The sequence below is a fragment of the Pelodiscus sinensis genome, chromosome 1, assembly GCF_049634645.1.
Source record: "Pelodiscus sinensis isolate JC-2024 chromosome 1, ASM4963464v1, whole genome shotgun sequence".
Classification (NCBI taxonomy): Eukaryota; Metazoa; Chordata; order Testudines; family Trionychidae; genus Pelodiscus; species Pelodiscus sinensis.
Genome location: NC_134711.1, coordinates 267,600,788 through 267,625,587, shown reverse-complemented (window position 1 = coordinate 267,625,587; position 24,800 = coordinate 267,600,788). Strand labels below are relative to the sequence as shown.

The following is a 24,800-nucleotide window of genomic DNA, read 5'->3' as shown; positions in this document are numbered from 1 at the left end:
TCACGTTGCATCTGATTAACATATATCAGGTTCACACTTTGGTAAGAAAAGCACTTTTGAGCTAAACGAGAGGTGCACTTTTAAACCTGTTGGTATACATAAGGATTTTATTAGTCAATAAATATTTTGTTAGTTAAGCCACGCTGGCATCATGTGTGTGGGAGGAAGGGGCGAGGAGGCATATGACCCCCCAGTGCTATGGGTGGGAGGGGCAAGGGACCAGAGACTCTGGGCAGCCTGGAGGTCTGGAGTCCGCAGCAAGGGTCAGACTCCCTGCCCTCACCAGCAGTAAGGGGGGGAAGAGGAGAAGTGGGAAGTGACTCCACTCCCCCTCCTGTTTGCCACATCATTCAGGGGAAAGGCAGGACCACTCCCATACTCAGCAGCCGGAATTAGAGTGATGTGCCAAAGCCTAGTGATCAGAACAAGCTAGGGCAGGGTGGGCAGAAGCAGCCCCAGGCCACCTCAGAAGGGGTGGAGCTAGGACACTTCTGTGCTTCCCAGCCCTCAGACCCCGATTAGCATGCGGGTGGGGGAGCATGTGAAGCCTTTGCCCCTGCCTCTTCCCGCAGACAACCACCATCTGTTCTGAGAGCTGTCAGTTCCATCTAAATGCCCGTGCCCCAGGAGATGGAAGGAGACTTTGCGTGCCCCGCCCCCCCTTCCCCCCCGCAACCTCCAAGCCATTCAGGGCTTGGAGAGGGGGAAAAAAATGCAAAGTCTCCTCCTGCCCTGTGTAAGTGGGGGAACGAGCCCGGTATTGTGGGGAACTTTCCTGACTTCTATACTACCCCGGTAAAATGGACCAGCAAAAGAATCTGAGTCCCCACTCCCACTTTTTATCCAAAGGCCTCCCTGACCCTGAGGACTCCCCTTCCACTCTCCTGAGTAGCAGAGTCCTCGAAATCCCAACAAGGCTGGGCCCAGGTTTTCTAGGGTTTAATCCCCAACCTTGTAGTTACTTGGGGCAGGGACTAGAGTGTCCCCACTCCGCGGTGCTCTCTGCACACTGCACTCTTTCTTGACCCAGTGATCACTCCTATGTCAGACACAACCAGAGGCTCCCAGCGCCAATCACGCCCCGCCTCCCAGCCACTTCCCCGACCCCCGCCAGGCTTCCATTGGTCACATGTCCGGTATTGTCTGAAATTTTTTACAAGATAGAGGGCCCAAAAACTGGACTGTCCGGTTGAATAACAGACACCTGGCAACCCTGTCCATTATTAGCACCAGTCCCTTCCCCCGGTAGTCCTCTGGGCCACATCGCTCAGGGAGGGGGCCAGGAAGGGTATGTCCGAGCCCTCCCCAGGGATGAGTCACATGGCCAGTGCTGCCACTCGCCCCTGCCCCCCCCCACCCCCGTCCCATGTACTTCCTCACTAGTCAGCCATGTTAATCCACTACATCAGGTCAAACTGGATGAAGTTTTTAGTGCTCAATTAAAGAAGGGTTGTGATATTTTCAGTACACTGATGATACTTAGCTCTGCATCTTCTAAGATCTTCCTGAGACAGCAGCTTGAAAGGGGGTAAACTGGCTGCAGCTCAGCCCAGAGAAGACAGCTCTGAAAGCTACCCAGAAGTTACAAATGATTCGTCCAAGGAACTAGTGTGAGGATTTGTGACCACATCCTGTAATGCAGGCTTTACTTACAATTTAGAACTCATAATTGAGCCTAAGGTGCTGCTGGATTCACAGGTAGCAGCAGTTGTGAAAAGCACTCTCACACCTCTTACACCTTGCATGACCAATCTTATCTTCCTATGGAATATGGATCTTGTGAACCACTGCAATACCCTATTCGCAGGTTGTGGTGTGAAGTCATATAGAAAATATGACATAAATTAAGAAAACATTGAAACCTTTTGTGTTGAGCATAATACTTTATTTAAAATTAAGTTTGATAAACTAATGAGAGAAAGATTAAGTATTTTAACTGTTTCATAATTTAAATTAAACTGTTCTTTAATGCAGACAAGGGGGATCCAGTAGATATAGTATACTTAGATTTTCAGAAAGCCTTTGACAAGGTCCCTCACCAAAGGCTCTTGTGTAAATTACATTGCCATGGGATAAGAGGGAAGGTCCTTTCTTTGATTGAGAACTGGTTAAAAGACAGAAAACAAAGGATAGGAATAAATGGTAAATTTTCAGACTGGAGAGGGGTAACTAGTGGTATCCCCCAAGGGTCAGTCCTGGTACCAATCCTTTTCAACGTATTCATAAATGATATGGAGAAAGGGGTAAGCAGTGAAGTGGTAAAGTTTGCGGATGATACCAAACAGTTTAGGATAGTCAAGACAGAAGCAGACTGTGAGGGACTCCAAGAAGATCTCACCAAACTGAGTGATAGGGCAACAAAATGGCAAATGAAATTTAAGGTGGATAAGTGTAAAATAATACACATTGGGAAAAATAACCCCAACTATACATACAATATGATGGGGGCTAATTTGGCAATGACAAATCAGGAAAGAGATCTCGGCGTTATCGTGGATAGTTCTCTGAAAACTTCCACACAGTGTGCAATGGCGGTCAAAGAGGCAAATAGGATGCTAGGAATTATTAAGAAAGGGATAGAAAGTAAGACACAGAATATCTTACTGTCCCTGTATAAAACTATGGTACACCCAAATCTTGAATACTGTGTACAGAAGTGGTCTCCTCACCTCAAAAAAGATATTTTGGCCTTGGAAAGGGTTCAGACAAAGGGCAACTAAAATGATTAGGGGTTTGGAACAGGTCCCATATGAGGAGAGGTTAAAGCGACTGGAACTTTTCAGTTTAGAAAAGAGGAGACTGAGGGGGGATATGATAGAGGCATATAAAATTATGAGTGGTGTGGAGAGGGCCGATAAAGAAAAGTTATTTATTAGTTCCCATAACAGAAGAACTAGAGGACACCAAATGAAATTAATGGGTAGCAGGTTTAAAACTAATAAAAGAAAGTTCTTCTTCACACAGCGTGTAGTCAACCTGTGGAACTCCTTGCCAGAAGAGGCTGTGAAGGCTAGGACTATAACAGAGTTTAAAGAGAAGCTAGATAATTTCATGGAGGTTAGTTCCATAAAAGGCTATTAGCCAGGGGATAAAATGGTGTCTCTGGCCTCTGTTTGTCAGAGGCTGGAGAGGGATGGCAGGAGACAAATTGCTTGAGCATGGTCTTCGGTCCATCCCTTCTGGGGCACCTGATGCTGCCCACTGTTGGCAGACAGGCTACTGGGCTAGATGGACCTTTGGTCTGACCAAGTACGGCCATTCTTATGTACTAATAGCAGCTGGTTCAGAAAATAAGGTCACCATACCCAGCAGCGTAGTTCTCAACCCCGCCCCCGGCCCTGCCCTTTTGGCTAGAGGCATCGCCCCTTCCAGGTCAGCCCGCAATCACTTCCAAAATTTGTGAAGTGGCCCCGCTTCCGAAATGATTGCCCACCTCTGTGCTAGACAATACTGAATTCCAGAGGTTTGGAAAATTCCCTGGCTCACCACCGGTCAGGTCCCAAAGGTGATGGTATATAGGGGTTCAACCCGCAGTATTATTCAGTCAGGTTTAATGTATTCAGCACTTTCTGATGCTAGTAGAAGCCTCAAAACAAATTACTGAAACTCTGGAAACTAAGCTCTAAATTAAATCACACATAGAAATAGAGTTTTACTGTACTATTATGTCAGTTAGATATATTTTGTACCCAGAGCTGTTGTAGCCATGTCAATCCCTTAATAGAGAAACAAAGTGGGAGATATATTGGTCCACCATGTCTCAGATATATTTTGAAAATACAAAGGAAGCAGAAAGAACAAAAACGCCACAGATAAGCAAAGAGTGAGACCTTCAGGTCTGGAATAGCTAAGATTGATTAGCTAAGGTTCTCTCAAGGGAGCATGAGGCCAGTGGGGCACTGCTTGGAGTCCCAAGCTGGCCCCATGCTCTCCATGGTGCTTCTGCCTTTGAAATATAGCAAGAGTTTGTGGGGGATTTGCGTCCTTATCCACTAATCAAATAGCCAATACAAATTCCATTGACTATTTGATTAAATTTAGATTAACATCCCTAACCTTCAGTCAGTTACTCTGGGGCAACAAAAGTTAAGATTGATGTACTTAACTCTATCTAAAGGAATCTTATAGAATTACGTAGTAATAAGAAAAGCCCCTTTTCTGATTAAAGCGCTAAATCTTTAATTTCAAATTTGCTAATAACTACGCCTCAGCAAATAAGTATTTTAATTTCATGATTAAATGAAAACTTAAAGAAAGTTTGATACATTTAGAACCAAACTAATTATTTTTCCATTTCTCACCCAAAACAACAATAAAAAGCCCCGAAAAAAATTGTCTGGGTTGACTCGACAAGTCTTTTAAAAAATGTGATTTCTATTAAAATTAAAAATTTGTAAATACATTTAAAAAATGAACTATTCTAACATTTCCAAAATTTCAATTTTTTTTCCAGCCAAAATGATTTTTCAAATTCAACCAAAGTTGCAAATAATAGCAGTGTACCTCTGGCGAAAGGCCCCCTTTATGCTAAGTGGCAGAAGGCATAAATGGTGCCCAAGAGTTTCCAGGAATTCCCTGGGACTGATATCTATTTAATAGAGCCCACACTGCACAGGAAGTTTTCAAAATTAAATATCCTTACATACAATTTTCAGTTATGAGTTTCTACAGAATCCTTAACATATAGGAGAGACAAGGTGGGTGAAGTAGTATCTTTTAGTGGAGCAATTTCTATGGTTGTAAGAGACAAGCTTTTGAGCTTTCTGAAGCTCTTCTCGGTGTGGCTCAAAAATTTGGGACCAACAAGATTACAATACTGCAAACAACACTGTTAAAGTCTGCTAGTTAAGATAGGTCACCAGAAGGTGATAAACAGGTTCTGGTCAGGCAGGGGGTGGCAGATATTTATCTCCCTGGCTAGTTATTGTGTGTTTACAACGTAAGTCTACTTGCATACAAAGCCAACAGCTGATTAAGATTGCCAAGCTGACAAGAGATCACAAAATCTGCAGGAAGAACACACAGCAGGGAGAGTGTCCTGTTTATGACTAAGATCAAAAAATTAGTTTGGTATTCGAACAATGCAAAGAGTCACATGGTATTCTTCACCTACAGGACAAGATGCCAATATGCTTATCTTATGAAGAGAGGGTCATAGGGTCACCCAGGCTATTAAACTTTGGGAGAAAGTCTCTGAGTGAGCTAAACTTCACTAGAGAGTTAAGTGTCTTGTTACTTAAATCTACATTCTAGAAAAGCATGTTATGATTTTAGTTTATACATACCCATTGGTTTGCAATATTTTTATTTGCTACTTCTCCAATCTCTGTTCTCTGTGCATTAAAGAACTTCCTGTTTTCACTATAAACAAATCTAAGTCTGAGTTAAGCAAAGCAGTAATTCTAGCGTGAAACCACTAACTGAAGGGTACTGTTCGGTTAGGAGTAATGGGACTGTCAGATAAGAACATAAGAATGGTCATACTGGGTCCACACAAAAGGTCCATCTAGCCCAGTATCCTATCTGCTGACAGTGGCCAATACCAGATGCCCCAGACGGAGGATGACACAACAGGTCATCCTCACATGATCCCTCTCTGGTCATCCATATGAGTGTCCAGTGGACCAGGGACTGGAAACTCAAGGAGGATGCTCAGAGCATTTGGGTGCTGAAGTGCACCTCTCATTAACTTGTAGAGGAACAGGTGAGGCTGCACAGGTTAAGAATGAAGTGCTTGCATTGCCCATGAAATCTGAGAGGTGACCCTTGGCTGGAACAGAAAAAGCTGCCTCATGCTGAGAGCAAATGGCAGTGAAATGTCTCACAACTCTGGGCACTCGAGGAAAGCATAAAACCCCCTAAGACGCATTTTCAGCAAATCAACTAATCACCAAACGCACCCATCTTACCCAATAATGCTGTTGGCAGCCTCACTGAAATTAATTACTCGGCATATTTTTCTGCATTCTACCTGTGGTGCCCAGACATACTCTTGTCTATAATCAAAGCACTGCTGCTCATTAGGAATGGCACTGCATTCTTTGCCAATAGCAAGATAAAGGCCTAAATTCAGAATGGTTCTACTGCTCCATCAGAATGGTCCCTTCTACTCCTTGTTATATAAAATACAGATTTATGAATATGCAGGTTCCCTTTTTATAATCACACTTGAAATTAGGCCAGTATCTGTGATACAAATTCAGTAAATAGCTATCTGAACAAGTAATGAATGTTTTCCATCAGCTTCTAATTTATTTTACTTTCGTTTTGGACTGACAGCCCACTCAGAAGGGCATTAGAAGTAGCAAACCCTAAAAACAGGACGTATTAAAGAAACACAAACATCAAGGTGCAGCAGGAAAATCCAAATACAGGCTGAACCTCCCTGGTCTGGCACCTTCAGGAACTGAATAGTCCCACATGAGGGATTTTGCTGGAACCTGGACCAGCTGCCAGCCTCCGGAGTGGCTCCCTCTGTGCTGCCAGCCTCCCTGCCCTGCCTGTCCCCCCGACTCTCTTCCCTGCTATGCCAGGCAGCCCAGCTCCAGCCCAGCTCCCTGGGTGGCCCTGCCGGGCAGTCCCCTGTAAGCAGCCCAGCCACCAGCTCTCCAACGGCACTCCCTGGTTCAGCAATATCTGTGGGCCTGCTGGACCACAGATGTTGCCAGATCAAGGAGCCCCAGTTTACACAGGTTCAACCTGTACAGAGAAAAAAAGCCCAAGGACCTTAAATAGGCAAAAGAATGGAGGATGGGTGGAGGACCTATAAAAGCCAGCCAGCTCACTCATTCCCCTCTCAATGGGAAGACAGTGGACTTGAGAAAATCATCTTTCCAAATACCCATATGCTCTCTCATTCACACCTTTTCCTGTGCTCAGTGTTTTTCCTCAGCAGTGTAATCAAAGGTTCTCCATGATTCATTGTGAGGCAAGGCATTTATTATTGTGTACTAACCAACAGCTGAGAAACAGCAGTGAATAAAGAAAGGCCAACTGTACCATTTTGTTATTTACTAGTCCTTTCTCTTTCCACAGCTTTCCCCCTGGGTTCAAGTGGGTATGTTTCCATTTGGGTCTTGACAAAAGTGCTTCTTAGCAGTGATATATAACTCCACTATACGAACAATGCACACTTGCACATAGTGAGGTCCTATATTTGAAGATAATATGATTTATTTCCAAAAGCAGAGCTGAGTACTTCCACAATGCAAGAGAAAAGAGGGAAGAAACATTTTTAAAAATAGGGAACCTATGCATTTTAATAGTCATGAAATATTTAGTTTAGTTTACTTCAGAAATGACTAATGCAGTTTGATTGTAATGCTATTCAGCGCAAAGTCAGACTCTAGTTGCTGTGTAGTATATTCATCAGACAACAATATTACATAGCATGCCTCTGGAAACAGGATTTGTAAAGCAACTAACTTATTTTGAGTGGACAAAGTAAGGAATGTTCCTTTTTCAGAGCTTCTAATCTAAACAGACAACATAAAGAATACAGAGAGTAAGAGAAGGGAGTCAACAGGCAAAGGGGATTATTTGGGAAGAAATACAATACATGGTACACGCGACTACTTGACTGGTTGAGTAGACATTGGGTTCTCTGCCTTTTAAACTATTTGAGGAAAAATGGTGGAACTATACTGACGCCCAACATACGTAGGTAAAGTGTTAATAGTTTTAAATTATTTACGATGACTATCCAAAGAAATATTTCCTTGCCGGCACTTCTCTCAATTCTTCCCTCAATTCTTCCACTCAGTGTTTTGAAATCAAAATTATATTACTCTCTTTTCCTTCAACACAACTTATATTTTAACACCAATTTTCCTTTAAACATTATATAAATCAATAGAAAACTCATGTGCCACTAAAACAGAGAATGCCTATATAGGCAGTCCCCGACTTACGTGGATCCGACCTATGTCGGATCCGCAGATACTAACGGGGCTGCCCCAGAGTACACGGACTGCGGGACCTCGCGGTCCTGCCGCCCGTGTACTCTGGGGCTTTCTCTGCGTCTCCCTGGTCTGCAGACCAGGAAGACGCAGAGCAAAGCCGCGGAGGGGCTCGGGCAGCCCAGGGGCGCCTGGGCTGCCCGAGCTCCCCCCCCCGCCCTCCCCCCGCGGCTTTGCAAAGCCGCGGGGAAGCCGGCAGCGGAGCAGTCCAGGCGCGCCTGGGCTGCCTCGCTGCCCGAGCCCCCCCGCAGCTTTGCAAAGCCGCGGGGGGGCTCGGGCAGCCGCTGCCGGCTTCCCCGTGGCTTTGCAAAGCCGCGGGGGAAGCCGGCAGCGGGACAGCCCAGACGCCCCGCGGCTGTCCCGCTGCCGGCGTCCTCAGAGGCTTTGCTCCCCGTCTCCCTAGTCTGCTGGTCTCAGCTGTACGCCCCCCCCAGCAGACTAGGCTTTTCTCCGGACGCCTGTGGCAGAGCAGCTGGGGTGCTGCCGGTTGGTCCCGCAGCGCCGCTCTGGGCGCTACTGGTCCAACCCAGGAGCACCCCAGCTGCTCTGGTCCTGATTCAGCCGCTGCTGGTCAGTTTCAACAGCGGCTGAATCAGGACGCCTGGGGCAGAGCAGATGGGGTGCTGCTGGGTTGGTCCAGTAGTGCCGAGGAGCGGCGCTACTGGAGCAACCCAGCAGCACCCCAGCTGCTCTGCCCCAGGCGTCCTGATTTAGCCGCTGCTGAAACTGACCAGCGCTGACTACAGGAAGCCCGAGGCAGAGTTGCTCTGCCCCGGGCTTCCTGGAATCAGCTGCTGATCAGTTTTAGCAGCAGCTGACTTGGGGACGCTTGGGGTTCTTAAGTTGATTCTGTATGTAAGTCAGAACTGGCATTCAGTTTCAGCAGCGGCTGAATCTGGACGCCAGTTCCGACATACATACAGATTCAACTTAAGAACAAACCTACAGTCCCTATCTTGTACGTAACCCGGGGACTGCCTGTAGTACTTTAGGGACAAGTGTCGTAAGAGCACGATACCATTATTTAAATAAGTAAACTTCTAACATTAACTACTTGTTTTGAATATATAGAAATAATTTCAGGATTCAGCTTTCCAAAACAAACACTGAAACCTCTCCTTTTCAAAGAATTTAAGAGTAGCTCACTCTACTTGAAGTTTCAGACTATCTCCTCAGTCTTATGTGTCCTCCATTTCTTCTTCAGTCTTTGAAATGTTGTGCTTTCATGCTTTACATTAAATACACACATTACTAACAGAGCATTTATTACTGACCTTCTCACCAAAGATGTGAGTATGTCATGCTACTTTCAGCCCTCTACCACTGCTGGCATGTATGCGATTCTTTAAAGCCTTATCTTTTCAGAGATCGCTTACAAAAAATACATCTCCTGAATGATCTCCTGAATGGCAAATGCATTCTCTGCATTCCAAGTCATAAATTTTGTAAGGGAATGCTAGATCTCTATCCACTGTTCAATGCACAGCAATGGTATTGTACAACTTCAATGAAGTTTGGCTGTGGAGTAAGTGAATAGACATATGCCACCAAGACCAAAAGATGTATGTATTTTATAATGATAAAATGCAGAAGAATGGATTCGAGGTCATGATTAAAATTCACATTTTTACATGAAAAACTGGAAGGTGAGGAGTCAAGATAGTGCCTGGAGAGAGAATTGTATCAAAATATTCCCCCTGTTCAAGATAAGCATGGATATTATTTCATGCATCTCTCCCACTACTTACCCCTCCCCACACACACACACACACACACACAGACACACACACACACACGCGGTATGTCTATACTTGCACCCTCTTTTGAGAGAGGGATGCAAATGAAGACATTCGAAACTGCAAATGAAGCCAGGATTTAAATATCCCGCACTTCATTTGCATATTCACATTATGGCACTATTTCAAAATAACAGACAATGTGGTTATTTCAAGAGAAAACCCTTCTCTCAAAATAACCCATATTCCTTATACAAGGAGGTTTACCAGTCTTGACACAAATTCACCCTTTATGTACCTGGGTGTAATTCTGACTTCAGGAGATGGCAACAATGATTTTGGGCCCTTGCAACTTACTTGTTAGCATTTTACACATTATTCCCCTCCTGTTAAAAAGGATTAATGTGAAGAAAAGCGTACCACATGAGCATAGCAAGAGTCTCACACTCCTCCCAGTGAGATTCCTGAACAACTGTGAAAATATATTACTCTGGGAGATGCTATAAGATGGCACCAGCACAACGCCCCAAGTAGAAAGAGGACATTAGACTTCCTAGCAACTTCAGAAATTTTTCCAGTTGAATCACAGTAGAAGTGTGAGCCTGCACACGAGGCTAGTAATTCACCAGTGATCATTAAAGAATTGGATCTCCGATCCAAAGAACAATTGCCTTGACTATTTTACTGGTACCTGTGGGAAGTGAGGGATATCCTTCAAAATTTATCAATACAAGTATATGGTATCACAAAAGCACCTACACTGATAACTTCTTTGCCTATTATCTACCAGGACAGAAGCAGAATCCAGAGAAATAATGCTAGAGAAGCAGATGTAGACTCTTACTGAAAATTGTATTTTCAAATTTTATATTATTAGTTGCACTGCCTAATGACCTTTAAAACAAGTTTCCCATCTCTGTCAGGTACAGTATGTTAATGTCTACAAGTATTTTTAAAATCCTCCTCTGTACAAATGTGACACAAGCCCTTACTTGTCAGAAGTTGGAATGATCCTGTAGTGTTAAAGATTTAAGTTAATGGTTGACTTATTACAAACAGATTACCAACACAAGACAGTCAGTACATTTATTCTGAAATCACTAAAACAGATAGCAAATTCTATTATTCAAATGTCAGCATAGGCATTTTACTATAAACAAAGAACAAGAGAGCTATAAAGGTGATCTTGACTAGGGTGTTCTGAGCCACATGGGTTACACTACAAAAAAAAATTAAAAAAATTTCACAATATTAGCAGATCCTTGCCCAACAGCCTGAAGCATTAGAACATGAACAAAAATATTTGAGTGTGGCAATTGTTTCTCTTGAGATGACACTTTCTTCAGCAAAGCTTTCAGTGACTGTTGAGTATCAGCAGAGGCAAAGGAAAAAGAATTAACGATAAAGTGCTGTTACTTAATCTGTGATAGAACAAAAAAGTGACGTGATCTCACTGAAAATTGTGATAATTCCTTCAATCCTTCATTATCCCAAGGCTACTATATAAAGGCTTTCTTAATTGCTCTTAAGTTAATTGTGAAACATTTTAAATTTGTTTTGCATTAGAAAAATGTTAAGTTCAAATTACTTCAAGAATGTCTGCAGAAAGATTTTAAAAGGGAAAAATACTGGTTTTAAATTGTTTTAATTGGTCAAAAACTTGGCGACACTACCACATAATTTTATTTCATTTTTCTTCTTTCACTAAAGATAATTTCCAAAATAACTTTACAAAGTTACTGTAAACCAGTTAGAGAGCTGACCAAAAGGAAGATGAAATGAAGAGTCTAGATGTAGTTCTAAAAATCCAATTTCCAAAAGGAAAAAAAATATTTTGTAGTTGTTATAGAATCATAGAATTCTAGGACTGAAGGGACTGGAAGGTCATCAAGTCCGGTCCCCTGTCCTCAGGGCAGGACCCAGTACTCTCTAGACCCGTGGTCCCCAACACGGTGCCCGCGGGCGCCATGGCGCCCGCGGGGGCATTTGAATGCGCCCGCCAGGTGCTCGGGGCTGGCCTGGCCCCGGGCACATGGCGCGGCGCTTGCGGGGAGCGTCGGCCCCAGGCGCACGGTTATGGGGGGGGCCGCCCCCCGGGCACGCAAGTGTCCCCGCCCCCTGGCGCCCGGCGGGCGAACGGCCACGCCCCCTGGCGCTCGGCAACCTCAAAAGGTTGGGGACCACTGCTCTAGACCATCCCTAGAGGTTATGCTAGATTAAACAGCAACTGCATGACGCTTGAGTGTGGTCTGTATTCTGAAGCTGTGTTGTATCATGCAAGCAAGGTAGTAACAAAACAAACTTCAACAGGCCTTTACTTACCAAAGGTGAAACCTCTTTACAAAGCTGCTGCTGCTCCTCTCTGTAGCTCTCACTCAGCCCTGGCTCATCTCCTCCCCCCTCCTTCCTGTGCTTCCAGTATCCCAACAGCCAGTGCTCCCAGTTCTCCCACAAAACAGACATTAGACAGGCTCACAAAGAAAAAACAGTTGCTTGTCATTTCAACCAGAAAGGACACTGTCTGAATGACCTGCTAACCTGCATCCTACTTCAGAAGACATTCAAATCTGCACTTGAAAGGGAATCCTCTGAACTGGCATTCATGCTAAAATTCAAAACTCTCCACAGGGGAATTAACAAAGACTCCAACTATCTTAGCCATTACAAAGATAGCTTCCCCAATTATCACCTCTAATACTATTAACTCACAGACATTTCCCCTTCCCCACCTCTAATATCATTAACTCACTGGCATTCACCTTCCTTCCCCCCCCCCCCACATCCCCCTTCTGTTCTGTAATGTGATTTGTCCTTTTCATGTGTGTTCATTTTTTTTAAATTGTATCCTTTGGTATATATGGTTGTGACTATTTTCTTCCATTATTTGATCTGAGGAAGTGAGTCTGGCCCACGAAAGCTCATCATCTAATAAACCATCTTGTTAGTCTTTAAAGTGCTACATAGTCCTGTATTTTGTTTCAGCTACACCAGACTAACACGGCTACATCTCTAGCACTACAGTACTTAACTGGGTTTCTAATACTTTACTTCTTTACCATATTTGGCATAGGCCATGTGTGTTCTAGTATTTGCTTCTTTCACAAGTCTCAGGAATTTGGATCTAGCCCAACACAATTCCTAGAGGAATGTGTTCCTACACTATCATAATAAATGTTCTTTCACTGGCAACTGAAATATTCGTCACATAGCTAGCTTCTTAAAGGGAAGTTACAAAAATCAGCAGCTCTCAATTAAACAGCATTGTTTAAGTAAATTCTAGGTGCTTTATATATTTCTTCCTCCACACATATACTCCTGAAACTATTGCTCCTTAAAGTTTATGGACTAGGGTTGAGTTCTTGACAACAACAACAACAAAATCAATCCACTGCCATCATATGAAGAAGTCCAGATTTGTATCTTACAGGTTAAACATGAGAAGAAGCTGTCTGATCTCAATGTGAGTGACACCAACATGACATCAATGCATCACGCATGTTACATAAATAAACATGTGACTAGAAGAGTTTAGCATTAGTGCTTTCATGAAAACTATGAAGAGGCTAGCAGATCGGTTGGCATGGCCCTAAGTTGTATCAGAGGATAGTAAAGCTCAATTCTATTATCGGGACAGAGACTTTCATTTTCCCACCATCATCTCCCCAGCAGTTTGTTTTAAGTAACTAACAAGTTTACTTCACCAATTCTATATTTGCCTATAGATGACAAATATGTGGTACTCATTACCTTTATTGGGATTCATGATCCTTTTAACAACGCATCCCAGTACTTTATCTTGGATGCCACATCCATCAGCACCTGTGGCATTAGCTATCCCAGGATCTTCCTACCAAACTTTTGACGATTCAGAGAAGATTCAGCAGGTATTAACATCATGGAGACCCTGATTTAGGACTGGCTAAGAGCCTGATTTAGGACTGTCTAAGAGTTCAACATAACTTGGGGCATTAGATGGTATCTCTGAAGCTAACCAGGATGAGGGAAATTTTGTTTTTTCCTCTACTAAGTAGAGCAAAAGTTAAAAGATTGCCCATGTTGCCTTAGTATATTTTAATGACCGTGAATGGATATTTTTAATCTTTTACATATCATGGTCATGAGACTGTAAAAGAACATGTTGGTTCATTAGGACATGACTATTGCATTTTAACAACTTTCTGCCTAATTGTCAGTTCTCTAACAAGCTACATTTTCACATGGAATACATTTTTTTACGTGTACTTCATTTCCACCACATATTGCTGTGTTGAAGCCTTTTGAAAAGCAGCAAATATTCTCTATAAAGAATAAGTAGCCAACTATGCTTATCCATGTTAAGCCTTTTTTTTTTAATGTCTTGACTGTTAAGAGTACTGAAGTGTGTACCTGGCCATACTTTTCTACCTTGTCAGCAACAACTGCTAGATTTCCAGAAAAAAAAAAATCATCTATTTCACTCCCCCCAAAAGGAAACCACATAAACCAGTTGTTCCACTTGGACATCATCTACTTCTTTGCCAAGATAAAGTAAAGTAAACTGAACTGGAGGAGAAGGTGGAAACTGGCAGACCTGTTGACTGATGCAGTTACCATACTGACCAATTTGCAGGCCCAAAGGCCACTGTGGACATCAACCAATTTTGTGTGGGGCTTGTCCAGATTAATCGATATTAAACATCCCTAATCAACTAATTGAATAATCAATGGGATTTCCAGCGACTATTTGATTAGTCGATAGGGACTAGCGCATGTTCCGCCTTGAAATGTACAAGAGCCCCAGCAGGGAAGCGCGGCATGGAACCTGGGGTCAGCAGGGGACTTCCTGCTGGCCCCAGGCTCTGCATAGTGAAACAGAGTGTTTCAATCTTTCAAATGCACAAGAGCCCCTCATGGGCTAACAAAAAAGTTTAAGTTTATGAATTTTACAAAAACAAAGCACACCACTCCAGGAGGGAGTGCCTCATGAGAGGCACAAAAAGATAATCCCTGTGTTAAGGAGTCACTAACACGAGTGCTTCTGAAAGAAACAGATGAATGGTTTTAATTTTTGAAATTTACTGCACTGACAGGCCTGGAGTCTGTAGCTGTAATAGCTGCAATAGCCTAGTCATTCATCTGCTTTTGGACCAGAACGCTCAGCCAAAACCAATGCTGTTAGCTCTGGTCAGCACTGCAGACTGGGCCGTTGAAAGTCAGGGTGGCAGCACAGTAGGGCGAAGGCAACCTCCCTCTGCGCATACAATACCGGTAGATGTTGGCAATGTGTAGTGCTGCTGTGCCAAGCCTCTGCCTAGGAGAAAAAGAGAAATGCCGACCACTTCCGGGAGCTGCTCAAGGTAAGCGCTGCCTGGAACCTGCACTTCCCTCTTTTACTCTTTGCCTCGCCCCTCTTTTGCTCCCTCCCAGAGCCTGCACCCTACATCCCACCTCAGCCATGAGCCCCTTCCTACATCCAAACTCCCTCCCATTGCCCAAACCCTCTCCTGCATACCAAACCCCTAAGTCCCAAAGCTCGCAAGTCCTCATCCCTTGCCCCACCGCAGAGCCTGCACTTGCAGCCCTCAATCCCTCTTGCACCCTAAGCCTCTTGCACCCTAACCCCTTGCCCCAGCCTGGAAGCTTTCCCCTGCACCTCCCATTTCTGGCCATACCTCAGAGCCTAACACCCTAGCCCTTTACTTCCATCTGAGGCTCCTTCATATACACTGCACCCCTACATTCTGGCCCAGACTGGAGCCCACCTGCCCAGTACAGTGAAAACAAGCAAGTGAGGATGGGGGGGAAGAGTGAACAATGGAAGGTGGGGAGGATGGAACAAGCGAAGAGGTGGGGCAAGCATAGGGCCTCAAGAAGGGACTTCAAGTAGAGCCATGGTGTTCAGTTTTCTGCAATTGGAAAGTTGGCAGCCTTAAGCTAGAGTAACTTTGCAATCTTTCCAAATATGATAGTAGGTTGAGAGTTGAAAGAATGGCAAGTCAACATCTTACCTGGCCAGTACTGACATGTTCTGAACAATCTGGCACATATGTAGGCGGCTAAAAGGATTTACGTGCCTAATTTCAGGCATCCAGGTTTGAAAGAATTTAGTCCTTATTAGTTCTGATCTGCCATTACCTACATCATGGCTAAAATACTAACAGGGCACAAGGAGAGAAGGCTGTAAAGTATGAAATAAAATGAATCTGAAATATGTACAGGTTAAAAAAAAAACAATGAAAAAAACTTCTGCATCCAAGCCTGAACAATGACATGATTCAGGTGTCATGCTACCTCCTATTGTCTCCAATTAGCATTTCCATTTACTACTTCTTCTACACCTACCATACAGTGATATGAAATGGAGAGTGCAAGCACAGCAACCTGCTAAAAAGACAGAATATTGTGATATTTCCATTTTAAAAAAGATACATTTCAGTAAATTATTAATCAGAAAGAAGACAATGCTCAGAGGGAAATCGTTTTGGCTGGAAACCTTTCTAGACTTTCTGTAAGATTAATTTCTAACCATGCTAATTTACATGTTGTGAGTTCTTGATTGGACATGTTTAAGATTTCACAAGAATCTGTGTGGAATATTTACTATACAGATTTGTTCCTAATAGAATTCAGGATGCCAAATTCCCATACTCCAGTGTCAATGAGAAAGTTCCAAATTATCAGACCCTTTCTGATTTCTCTGAAGAAATATTCAAGTTGTTTACATTGTAGTGTAGGAATTTACAAAAAGCATTGTTTTGGTGCCTTCTCACATAAAGTCTATGAGATTTGTCTATGACATGTTCTGCTGTGGAAAGCGAGTATATTTCTTTTAAGATTTATAATAGTTTTATTCTTTCCATTCATCCTCTAGGACAGAAAGAAAAATTATTAGACCTGGTTTTTGAGACTAAGACAAGAATTCAAGATTTTTTTCCCACCAAACAGTACTCACTTATATTTGCTAACCATTAATAAACCAGGCAGTCTGGTTTTTCACAGTACTGGTCATTGAAATTAAATACCATACAGACTAATGGGAAACAAAGTAGACAGATTTTTTAAACCAGGAGAAGTTTAATTTAAAAAAAAGAAAAAAGGGGCGGAGGAGGAGAGAAAGAGATCGAAAGGCAAGATTATATTTGATAGAGGGAACAGTCCTCCTCCACCAAATAAATACACTATAAATTTTGAGATCTATTTCTTTTTAGTTATTCAGGTTTCTGTTTAAAGTTTTAACACCTCACACAAAGTGAAAGTGTTAAGGAACAACTTTGGGCAAAGACAACCCCACCATGCCGCTCCTGCAGACCATGCTTCAAATATGGGGGGATGGTGTAAGAGAGAGAGAGAGAGAGAGAGAGAGAGTGTCAGGGGGAGGTGACTTAAAGCTCAGAACAGGGCCAACCATATGGGAAGAAAGACCTGCCTAGGAGCTCCTGAGGAAAGATGCAAAAAGCTCCTACACTGAAAAAACAAGATACTGATCTGCTGGAATTCAGACTGCACTGTATTTGTTCTAGGGATGTTTAATTGACTATTCAATTAAACGATATTTACCTCATGAATTCTTATCGATTAGCCAACTATTCTATAATCCACAGGCAGCTCCTGTCTGGGGTGAGGAGTCTGAGTTCCCAGACCTGGCACAAGCCAGAACTGAGCTGGACTGCCTGCCCGCCTGGCTCCTAAAAATACACTTTAAAACGCAGAGCCACAGCGGGGGTAGGTCCAGGACTCAGTGCAAGCCAGGACTGAGCTGAGCTGCTAGCCAGCCTGCTAACAAATTTTCTGGGAAGGGGTGAGGGAGAAATGCGTGTAGTCTATAGTATTAGCCTATAAGCTTTTGCTTATCGGTTAATTGACTATACTGTTACATCCCTCGTTTACTCTACATTAGTTTTGTTACAGACTGAAATGCTTGAACTGCAGAGCCCAGAGCTGGAAGTGAAGGATGGCTTTAAGGGGCCCTTTATCTGATCTTAGTTATCCTCACAGGGCCCTAGAGTGAAGCCCGGTGGAGTTTGAGAGCCCAGGCTCCCATACCACAAGGTAACACCTCTATCAAGTGCCAACAGATAATATATGCTACAAATCCTGTTCTCTTGCATTAGGATAAAGGCTATGGGCCAGTGAAAGAGCCTCAGAGAACTAAACGCAGTTTAAAGCTACTTTATAAACACCATCCTCCTTATAGTGTTGACTAAGCAAATAAAAGACACATACATCCAGGTCATATACCATGAAAACCTATGAAAGGCTCACATAATTGTTGATTCGGAAGTTCTCAGAGCAGGAAACTGATTTAAAAATCTCAATTCACGAAGTCAATATCAGTTTAATGAAACGCATTTTACAGTTGAGCAACAGTTAAACTTATAATAGGCAGATATTGGCTAGCCAGAGGGTTTAAACAGCTCCAGTCCCTAAAAATCACATAGAGCATAAGGTAAACTGGAGGTAGAGGAAGACCTAAATATTTGTGAAACAAACTTACTGGAAGGATGAAAACACTCAATATAATTAGACTAATAAATCACACTGCTGATCTTCTGTTTGCGAGATTAGGCCAGAAGCACCCAGGCATGAAGGAAAATCAAAGCAGACAATGGAGGACAGGTTTTGTGCTTCAGAATGCAAAGGATGTGAAAAACAAGACTAGAAAGCACTGGACATTAAAAAACCCCACAACACTGATTAGTTTCTCCTTCCTCTGCCAAAACCCTCCCAAATGAATTTCACCCTTTCTTCAAAACAGTTTACTTTTAAGACATGGGAGAGTTTTCCCTTTGCAGCCCAACAGAAACAAATTCTGGTAACTGGAGACTTAACTTGAAGTTGCCACCAGGCAACTTTTCTATTAATTTTTTAATATTTCCGTCGGACTCATTTTGAGGAATTTAAATATTTCCGGAGATCTTTTTTTTCTTTATAGTGGTATATAACACAGTTCCCTGGTTTGTCAACATTTACTGGCTTTTATTAATGCCTCTACAGCTAAGCCATCTGGGTAATAGCTTGTTATATGATATTTAATTGAGGTACTGGTATATGAGTCAAGGATTTTTTGAATATTTAATTTTTGTGGTTTAACTAGATACAAATCTTCTACCTCCATCAAACGAACAACAAGAAAATACAGCCAAATACTATGTTCTTTAGTATATTTTGTTTCCATAGTATTACCATTTTATTTTCATGGATTTGTTTTGCATGATTTTATCATACAAAAATAGTAAATTGCAAAAAGTTTTACATTTAAGCTCAATTTCATGTCTGGTCATATTTAGGTAATAGTTGTTCACTCTCAGTAGTTAGAAAAAAGAAAAGCAACTATTGGCTCCCATCTCCATTTATTTTTTTGGAAACTATCACTGGCTCCCATCAGAAGTTCAACCTTAAAATGGGGCATGCATGTGAAAGGAAGAATACCGATTGCTATTTAGAAGTAAGTAGCTTGAAAAGATGACCTTTACACTGGATCAGCTATATCAAAAAAACTGTTGATTAAATTTTATGAGATTATTTTTGAGCAAGCATTTACAGAGATATCATTACTAGGTTTTCCCACTGCAAAAACTATGGCTAAGTAACTAACCAAAGGCTGCTTTTGAAAAACCTCTCAAACACTATAATTCAGTTTTTGAAAATAGTATCTAAATGTTTTGAGATTAAAGTCACACAGAACATTGGAAAGATATGCTTTACATTACACAAGAGGCCCCTTTTACCTTACCTTGAAGAACAAAGGTGTATTTATTTCTTCACAGCTTATCTGAACCCTACCCTACATTTTCTAGCAAAACATGAACTGTTGTTGTGTGATAAAGAACCCAGCACCAAAGCAATATTAATTTTTGGCCAGTTGTGAACATGTTGACTTAACTTGAAACTCTTCAGGCAACACAGGAATAAAAGCTGATTTTTTAAACTAATAAATGGTTGTACACTCAAAGTAAGCAAAAGAAAAAAAAGATACATAGAGATGAGAAGGTAATTCAGCCTTGGCTCTTTAGTTCAAGAATGAACAAATTCTTCTGCCACTATGCATGGCAAGCACTGATGTATATCTAGAAAGCTCCTAACAAATTTTAGCAAGAAATATTTGAAGTTGTTCCTTTAAACTAATAGTCTAGTATAAACTGCATTCAAGGAGGAAGAAAGTCAAAAAGAGGGAGGTAAACTCTGAGAACAATTTACAATACAATTAATTCCCAAACTTTCAATTGTATTTACAATACAATTAATTCCCAAACTTTCAATCCAAGAACAGCAGCACAAATGAAACCAACCTAGGAAGTTAATTTGTACTGCCACAGACAACGTACACTTTACTTTGACATGTCACTATTCCCATCCAGCCCATCCTCAATCAACTGTAAAAATCAAAGCCATTAAAATAATCTAAGAAAATAAGATGCACGTCAAACATTTTAAGACAATATGAGTAATTCTGGGAGCCCAAACCACATTTTCAAAAATGATATAGCCTTTGGAAGCTTACATGTGACTGAGGCAGTGCGGTTTTGGAGATTAATTGCCTACGTCATTTCTGAAAACAGGAACTATGTCTTTGAAAACTGTAACCACATCTTTTCTCCTTTAAAGTATTTGTAAACATTCCAAGCCTTAAATATAGAGCTATTTTTATATAACTAACACTGCCATCCATTCACTATTATACCTTCTTCTCAATATTATGTTAATTACATTTAATCTTTGGTTTTGGGAAAGAATGATTCCACTGTAGCAAGGTAAAACGAGAGCAGTCACATTTCCTCAAACTCATCCAATCTGGTACTAATAAGCATTAATACAAGGTTGGGCAGTTACCAGCCTATGGCCGGATTCAGTTTCCCAGGGTTAGTCCCTGGTGGGTGGGTGGCATTATATTTTGCCAGCACCTCCACAAACACAGGCAAGCTAAATAGAAGTAAACAGTATGACACTGTTGCAAAAAAAAAAAAAAAAAAAAAAGCAGCAAACATGATCCTGGGATGCATTGACAGGAGTGTTGTGAGCAAGATACGAGAAGTCATTCTTCCACTCTACTATGCTCTCATTAGGCCTCAACTGGAGCATTGTATCCAGTTCTGGGTACCACATTTCAAGAAAGATGTGGAGAAATTGGAGACGGTCCAGAGAAGAGCAACAAGAATGATTAAAGGTCTAGAGAACATGACCTATGAGGGAAGACTGAAAGAATTGGGCTTGTTTAGTTTGGAAAGGAGACGACTAAGAGGGGACATGATAGCGGTTTTCAAGTATCTAAAAGGGTGTCATAAGGAGGAGGGAGAAAAATTGGCCTTTGAGGGTAGAGTAAGCCACAGTGGGCTTAAGCAGCAGCAAGGAAGGTTTAAGGCTGGGCATTAGGAAAAACTTCCTAACTGTCAACGTGGTTTAACACTGGAATGAATTGCCTAGGGAGGTTGTGGAATTTCCATCACTGGATATATTTAAGAGCAGGTTAGATAGACCTGTATCATGGATTATCTAGATGGTGCTTGGTCCTGCCATGAGGGCAGGGGACTGGATTCAATGACCTCTCAAGGACCCTTCTAATTCTAGTATTCTAGGATTCTGTGCTGACATTTGTGATCAGCTGAGGTGCTTGTACTAATGATAACCTCCCTATTTAAACAATTTGGCACTTTCTTCCCTCCTTTGTCCAACAGCCTCCAGATCCATTATCCTTCAGGACATATTGAAGGTTTATTTACTAAGAATTTAGCCACGACAGAAGCTTCAAACTTAATGAGTTCTTGGGCTGTCTATTTTGTTCTATTTAATTCATACTGTTTTTGTTATTTGCGTGTGCCTTGAAAGATTATTTGGCATACTGTTGCCTGATCTAAGATTGCTTATGAATTTCCATTTACCACCTCTAGAGTTGACATTTCCTTTTTTCCCCAGGATCAGACCAAATATTCAATTATTCTGTGGTTAGAATACAGACATTAAATACGTCACAGATCTATCCGGAATTTTATTCTTTGCTAAAGAGCAACAAACCTGGACTAATTCATCATTTAAAAAAGTATTATGCTAGTGAATGTTCATGAATATTTCCTTTCCTCAGTAAGAAACTGAAGCCTTTAATTCATAATCAATCTCTTTATATGGTCTTTAAAATTCAACTACAACCAATGCTGCCTAGTGCAGGGGTTTTCTTATTGGAGATTCTGTTCAGAGGCTATGCAGAAGGAATGGAGGATGGAAGATTCTGCTCTCTTTGGGAGAGAACATTGCTTGTTTGCAGGAGGGAGGAAAAAATGTACAAGCATCCCAGTACTATGGTAACAGGCACTTTACAGATGAATGTAGTAATTTCTTTCCACGCATTCTTGTTCAAGAAAAAAAAAAGTTACATTTATAAAAGTAGCCTTTTGGATTAGTCTGAAAAATTCTAAATGTGCATGTTAACCCAGGATAGGACGAACACCCAAGTGAAATATATAAAGGGGCTTTAACTAATCATAGCCTAGATCCTGAAATTGAATGTGTGTGGAAAAGGACCCTTATTCAAACAGAAGCCCAACTTACTAGGTCTGCCAGCAGCTCTGACTTAGCAGCAAAACAGAGAATTTAGACGTCTCCTGTACAGATTTTATTAATAGGAGACGTTTTACTGCTTCAAAAGAATTCTTTATTTTCAGCAGCCAAGCCAGAGGAGGATATTTTACCCAAGTCTGGTTCCATGCATGTCAGAGATCATAAAAAGGTTCAAGGGTTTACTCAATAACTTACAGCTGAAGTACTTTTTAAAGTCCTAAAGCTGAAGTACTTTTCTAGGTTATAGGGAGAGGTCATCTTGTTAAACAAGAAGTTCAGCAACTACTTGGGAACACAAAGGCATTTTATAGTAACTGCTACCACTCAGCCCTACCATTAAACTCTCAAAAGTTCCAGCTGTCAGAACATTTCTTTTGCTACAAGTTTTCTACCCTATGGTTATTAATTTCATCTTAGTGTTTAGGAGATAACATATTTTAACTTCACAAACTATAATTTTTTTAAGTGACTGATTTTTTTTCCATAAATTTTGCATTTGTACTTCCATTAGGTTATTGTTAAAGTACACATATTTTACCAGAGCAAGCCAAACAATTACAGGCAAATTAGTAAAACAAGCCAGTTTTCCATCCCGCTCTCCAAACTCCATTCATTTATTCATCTCCAAACGAACAGTAAGTGACTTACCAATTTTTATTCTGTTTAAAAGGCAGGTAAATTATTCCTTAATATGGTAGTATATGCTAATAGTTCTACTAGATATAATCAAGTTTTCATATTTTCACCTCTATCTTCTTCCCTCGCCCAAATATTGATTGTCCTTGTTTTCTGTGGTTCAAATATTGTCCTTGAAAATAAAGATAACAGTTGCTTCCATTCCACCCGCCAATTAAACTCCTTCAGTTATGTTGTTGCATATCAAGGTTTCCTGAGGCACCACAGTTCTTGCCAAGCTGCAACAGCTCAGACAAGATGGCTCCCTTCAGTCCATTTTAGGATTATTATAAATCTTAAATTTACAAATCACTCACTAAAGATTATAAATTTAAAAAACATTAACAAAGTCAAGAGTGTGGGTCAGGAGATACTCCATATCGCAGAGATTTCAGTGATGCAGAAAGCCAATATCAAAAATCAGTATGTTTTATGCAAACTTGACTGAGTTTATGCAAAAACTTTCCCAAAACTTTGGAGCTGTGAATTGGAAAGACAGCAATATTTCATGCAATTTCTAGAAAGGATTCACTACAAAATGGCATCTGCCTAATATTTTCTCCCTGAATGCTTGAAAATAGTTTTTAATTACCTTTTAAAATCTTACCCTAAGAACTATTTTCAAAAAGTTAGACTTTCCAGAAAAATATCCCTAAGCTTATTTTCACCTCCAAATTCTCTGGGGTTCTGTTTCTAGGTCTCTCGTTTGCAGTGAGATTACACTCTAGACCAGGGCTATTCAACATACTGCCCACAGCCCATTTGTTTGCGGCCCGCGGTGCAGTTTGGGTACACACAGCCCGTGGGCGGGAGCCAAAACAACAAAAAAAAGTAGTCAATATAATGGTCTTCTACTGTTGATATGCATTTTAATAGTTAAATTTCTGGACTGTCATTGCTCATTAAAAGTGCTTGTCATATGGGTGGAAATCAGGTAAATATTGCATTTTATTAATATCAGCAGAACTGACTTAAATGGAGCCTGCATGTTGTGTAGTCTTGCCTTAATCTATGTATTCATGCCTGTCAGTGTGAAAGAAGCTATTTATATATATGCAACCATGCTTAAGTTGCAGCCCTTGGCATCTGCTATGAGTATCATTGCGGCCCCTGGAGTTTCCAAAGTTAAGTAACCCTGCTCTAGACAGTGCAGATAGACTATAGGGTGGGAGAAGGGGGGCATCCTGACATCAGTGCTCCTCCTCTTCCTTCCCTGCCCTGCACAGCAGGTGGGGGCGGAGGGGAAAGCTCCAAGGCAAAGGGAAGGAGGTGTGCAAGCAGTGGGGGAAGGGGCAGCTGAAGTGCTAGCATTTGATAACCTCTTAGTCAAACCAGTCAAGATCACCTGTCAGAGGCTCCAAGATCTACCAGTAGATCCCGATCTACTGGTTAATGACCACTGGTCTACACTAATTTCTTACTATTAAATTCATATTTGTCAGGAGTAGGAGGCATTTGTTTTTAGCTAAGGTTTAGAGCCCACCTCTAAATATAGCTGCCATCTTTGTGGGAACCATTTTAGGATAGCAAAGGATTTGCCCTGGATCCAGAAAAGACTCTAGTGATGTGGACAGTGGTCATGCACCCAGGTGTTCCATTCCTTGTTCATGAAGGTGCACTAGATGAACACAGGGGCATTTGATAATTGGGACAGAAAGGGAGAGTATTGTATGTCCATTGTTGAAGCACAAAAACAGTCAAGACAGTGCAACATACAGGCTTCCTCCCCTTCCTCCATATATCGTGTCCTCTTTCAACAGGTATTTCCAGAAAGTAGAGTTCTCCAAGTTTCTAGACATTCCTTTAAACGTGAAAATACTATTGTACTATACCTTCCCAGTTCATAAAATTGTAGCTAACACTTCTGAATATGTTTGACTATTAAAAAGACAATGGGCATGTT

The 24,800-nt window shown here is 41.6% G+C and overlaps 1 protein-coding gene across 4 annotated transcripts in view; it reads right to left on the bottom strand.

The window, feature by feature from the left end:
• Positions 1-24,800, bottom strand: part of TBC1D4 (TBC1 domain family member 4) — a 162,818-nt gene that overhangs the window by 77,327 nt on the left and 60,691 nt on the right. Inside the window, exon 1 of one of the 4 annotated variants that reach the window (XM_075918885.1) lies at positions 12,017-12,272. The exons of the other annotated variants lie outside the window; for them this stretch is intronic. Coding sequence (XP_075775000.1) covers positions 12,017-12,157 — 141 coding nt within the window. The 5' untranslated portion in view covers positions 12,158-12,272. Of the gene's footprint in view, positions 1-12,016; positions 12,273-24,800 lie in introns of those variants that run through there. 4 annotated transcript variants of the gene reach the window in all.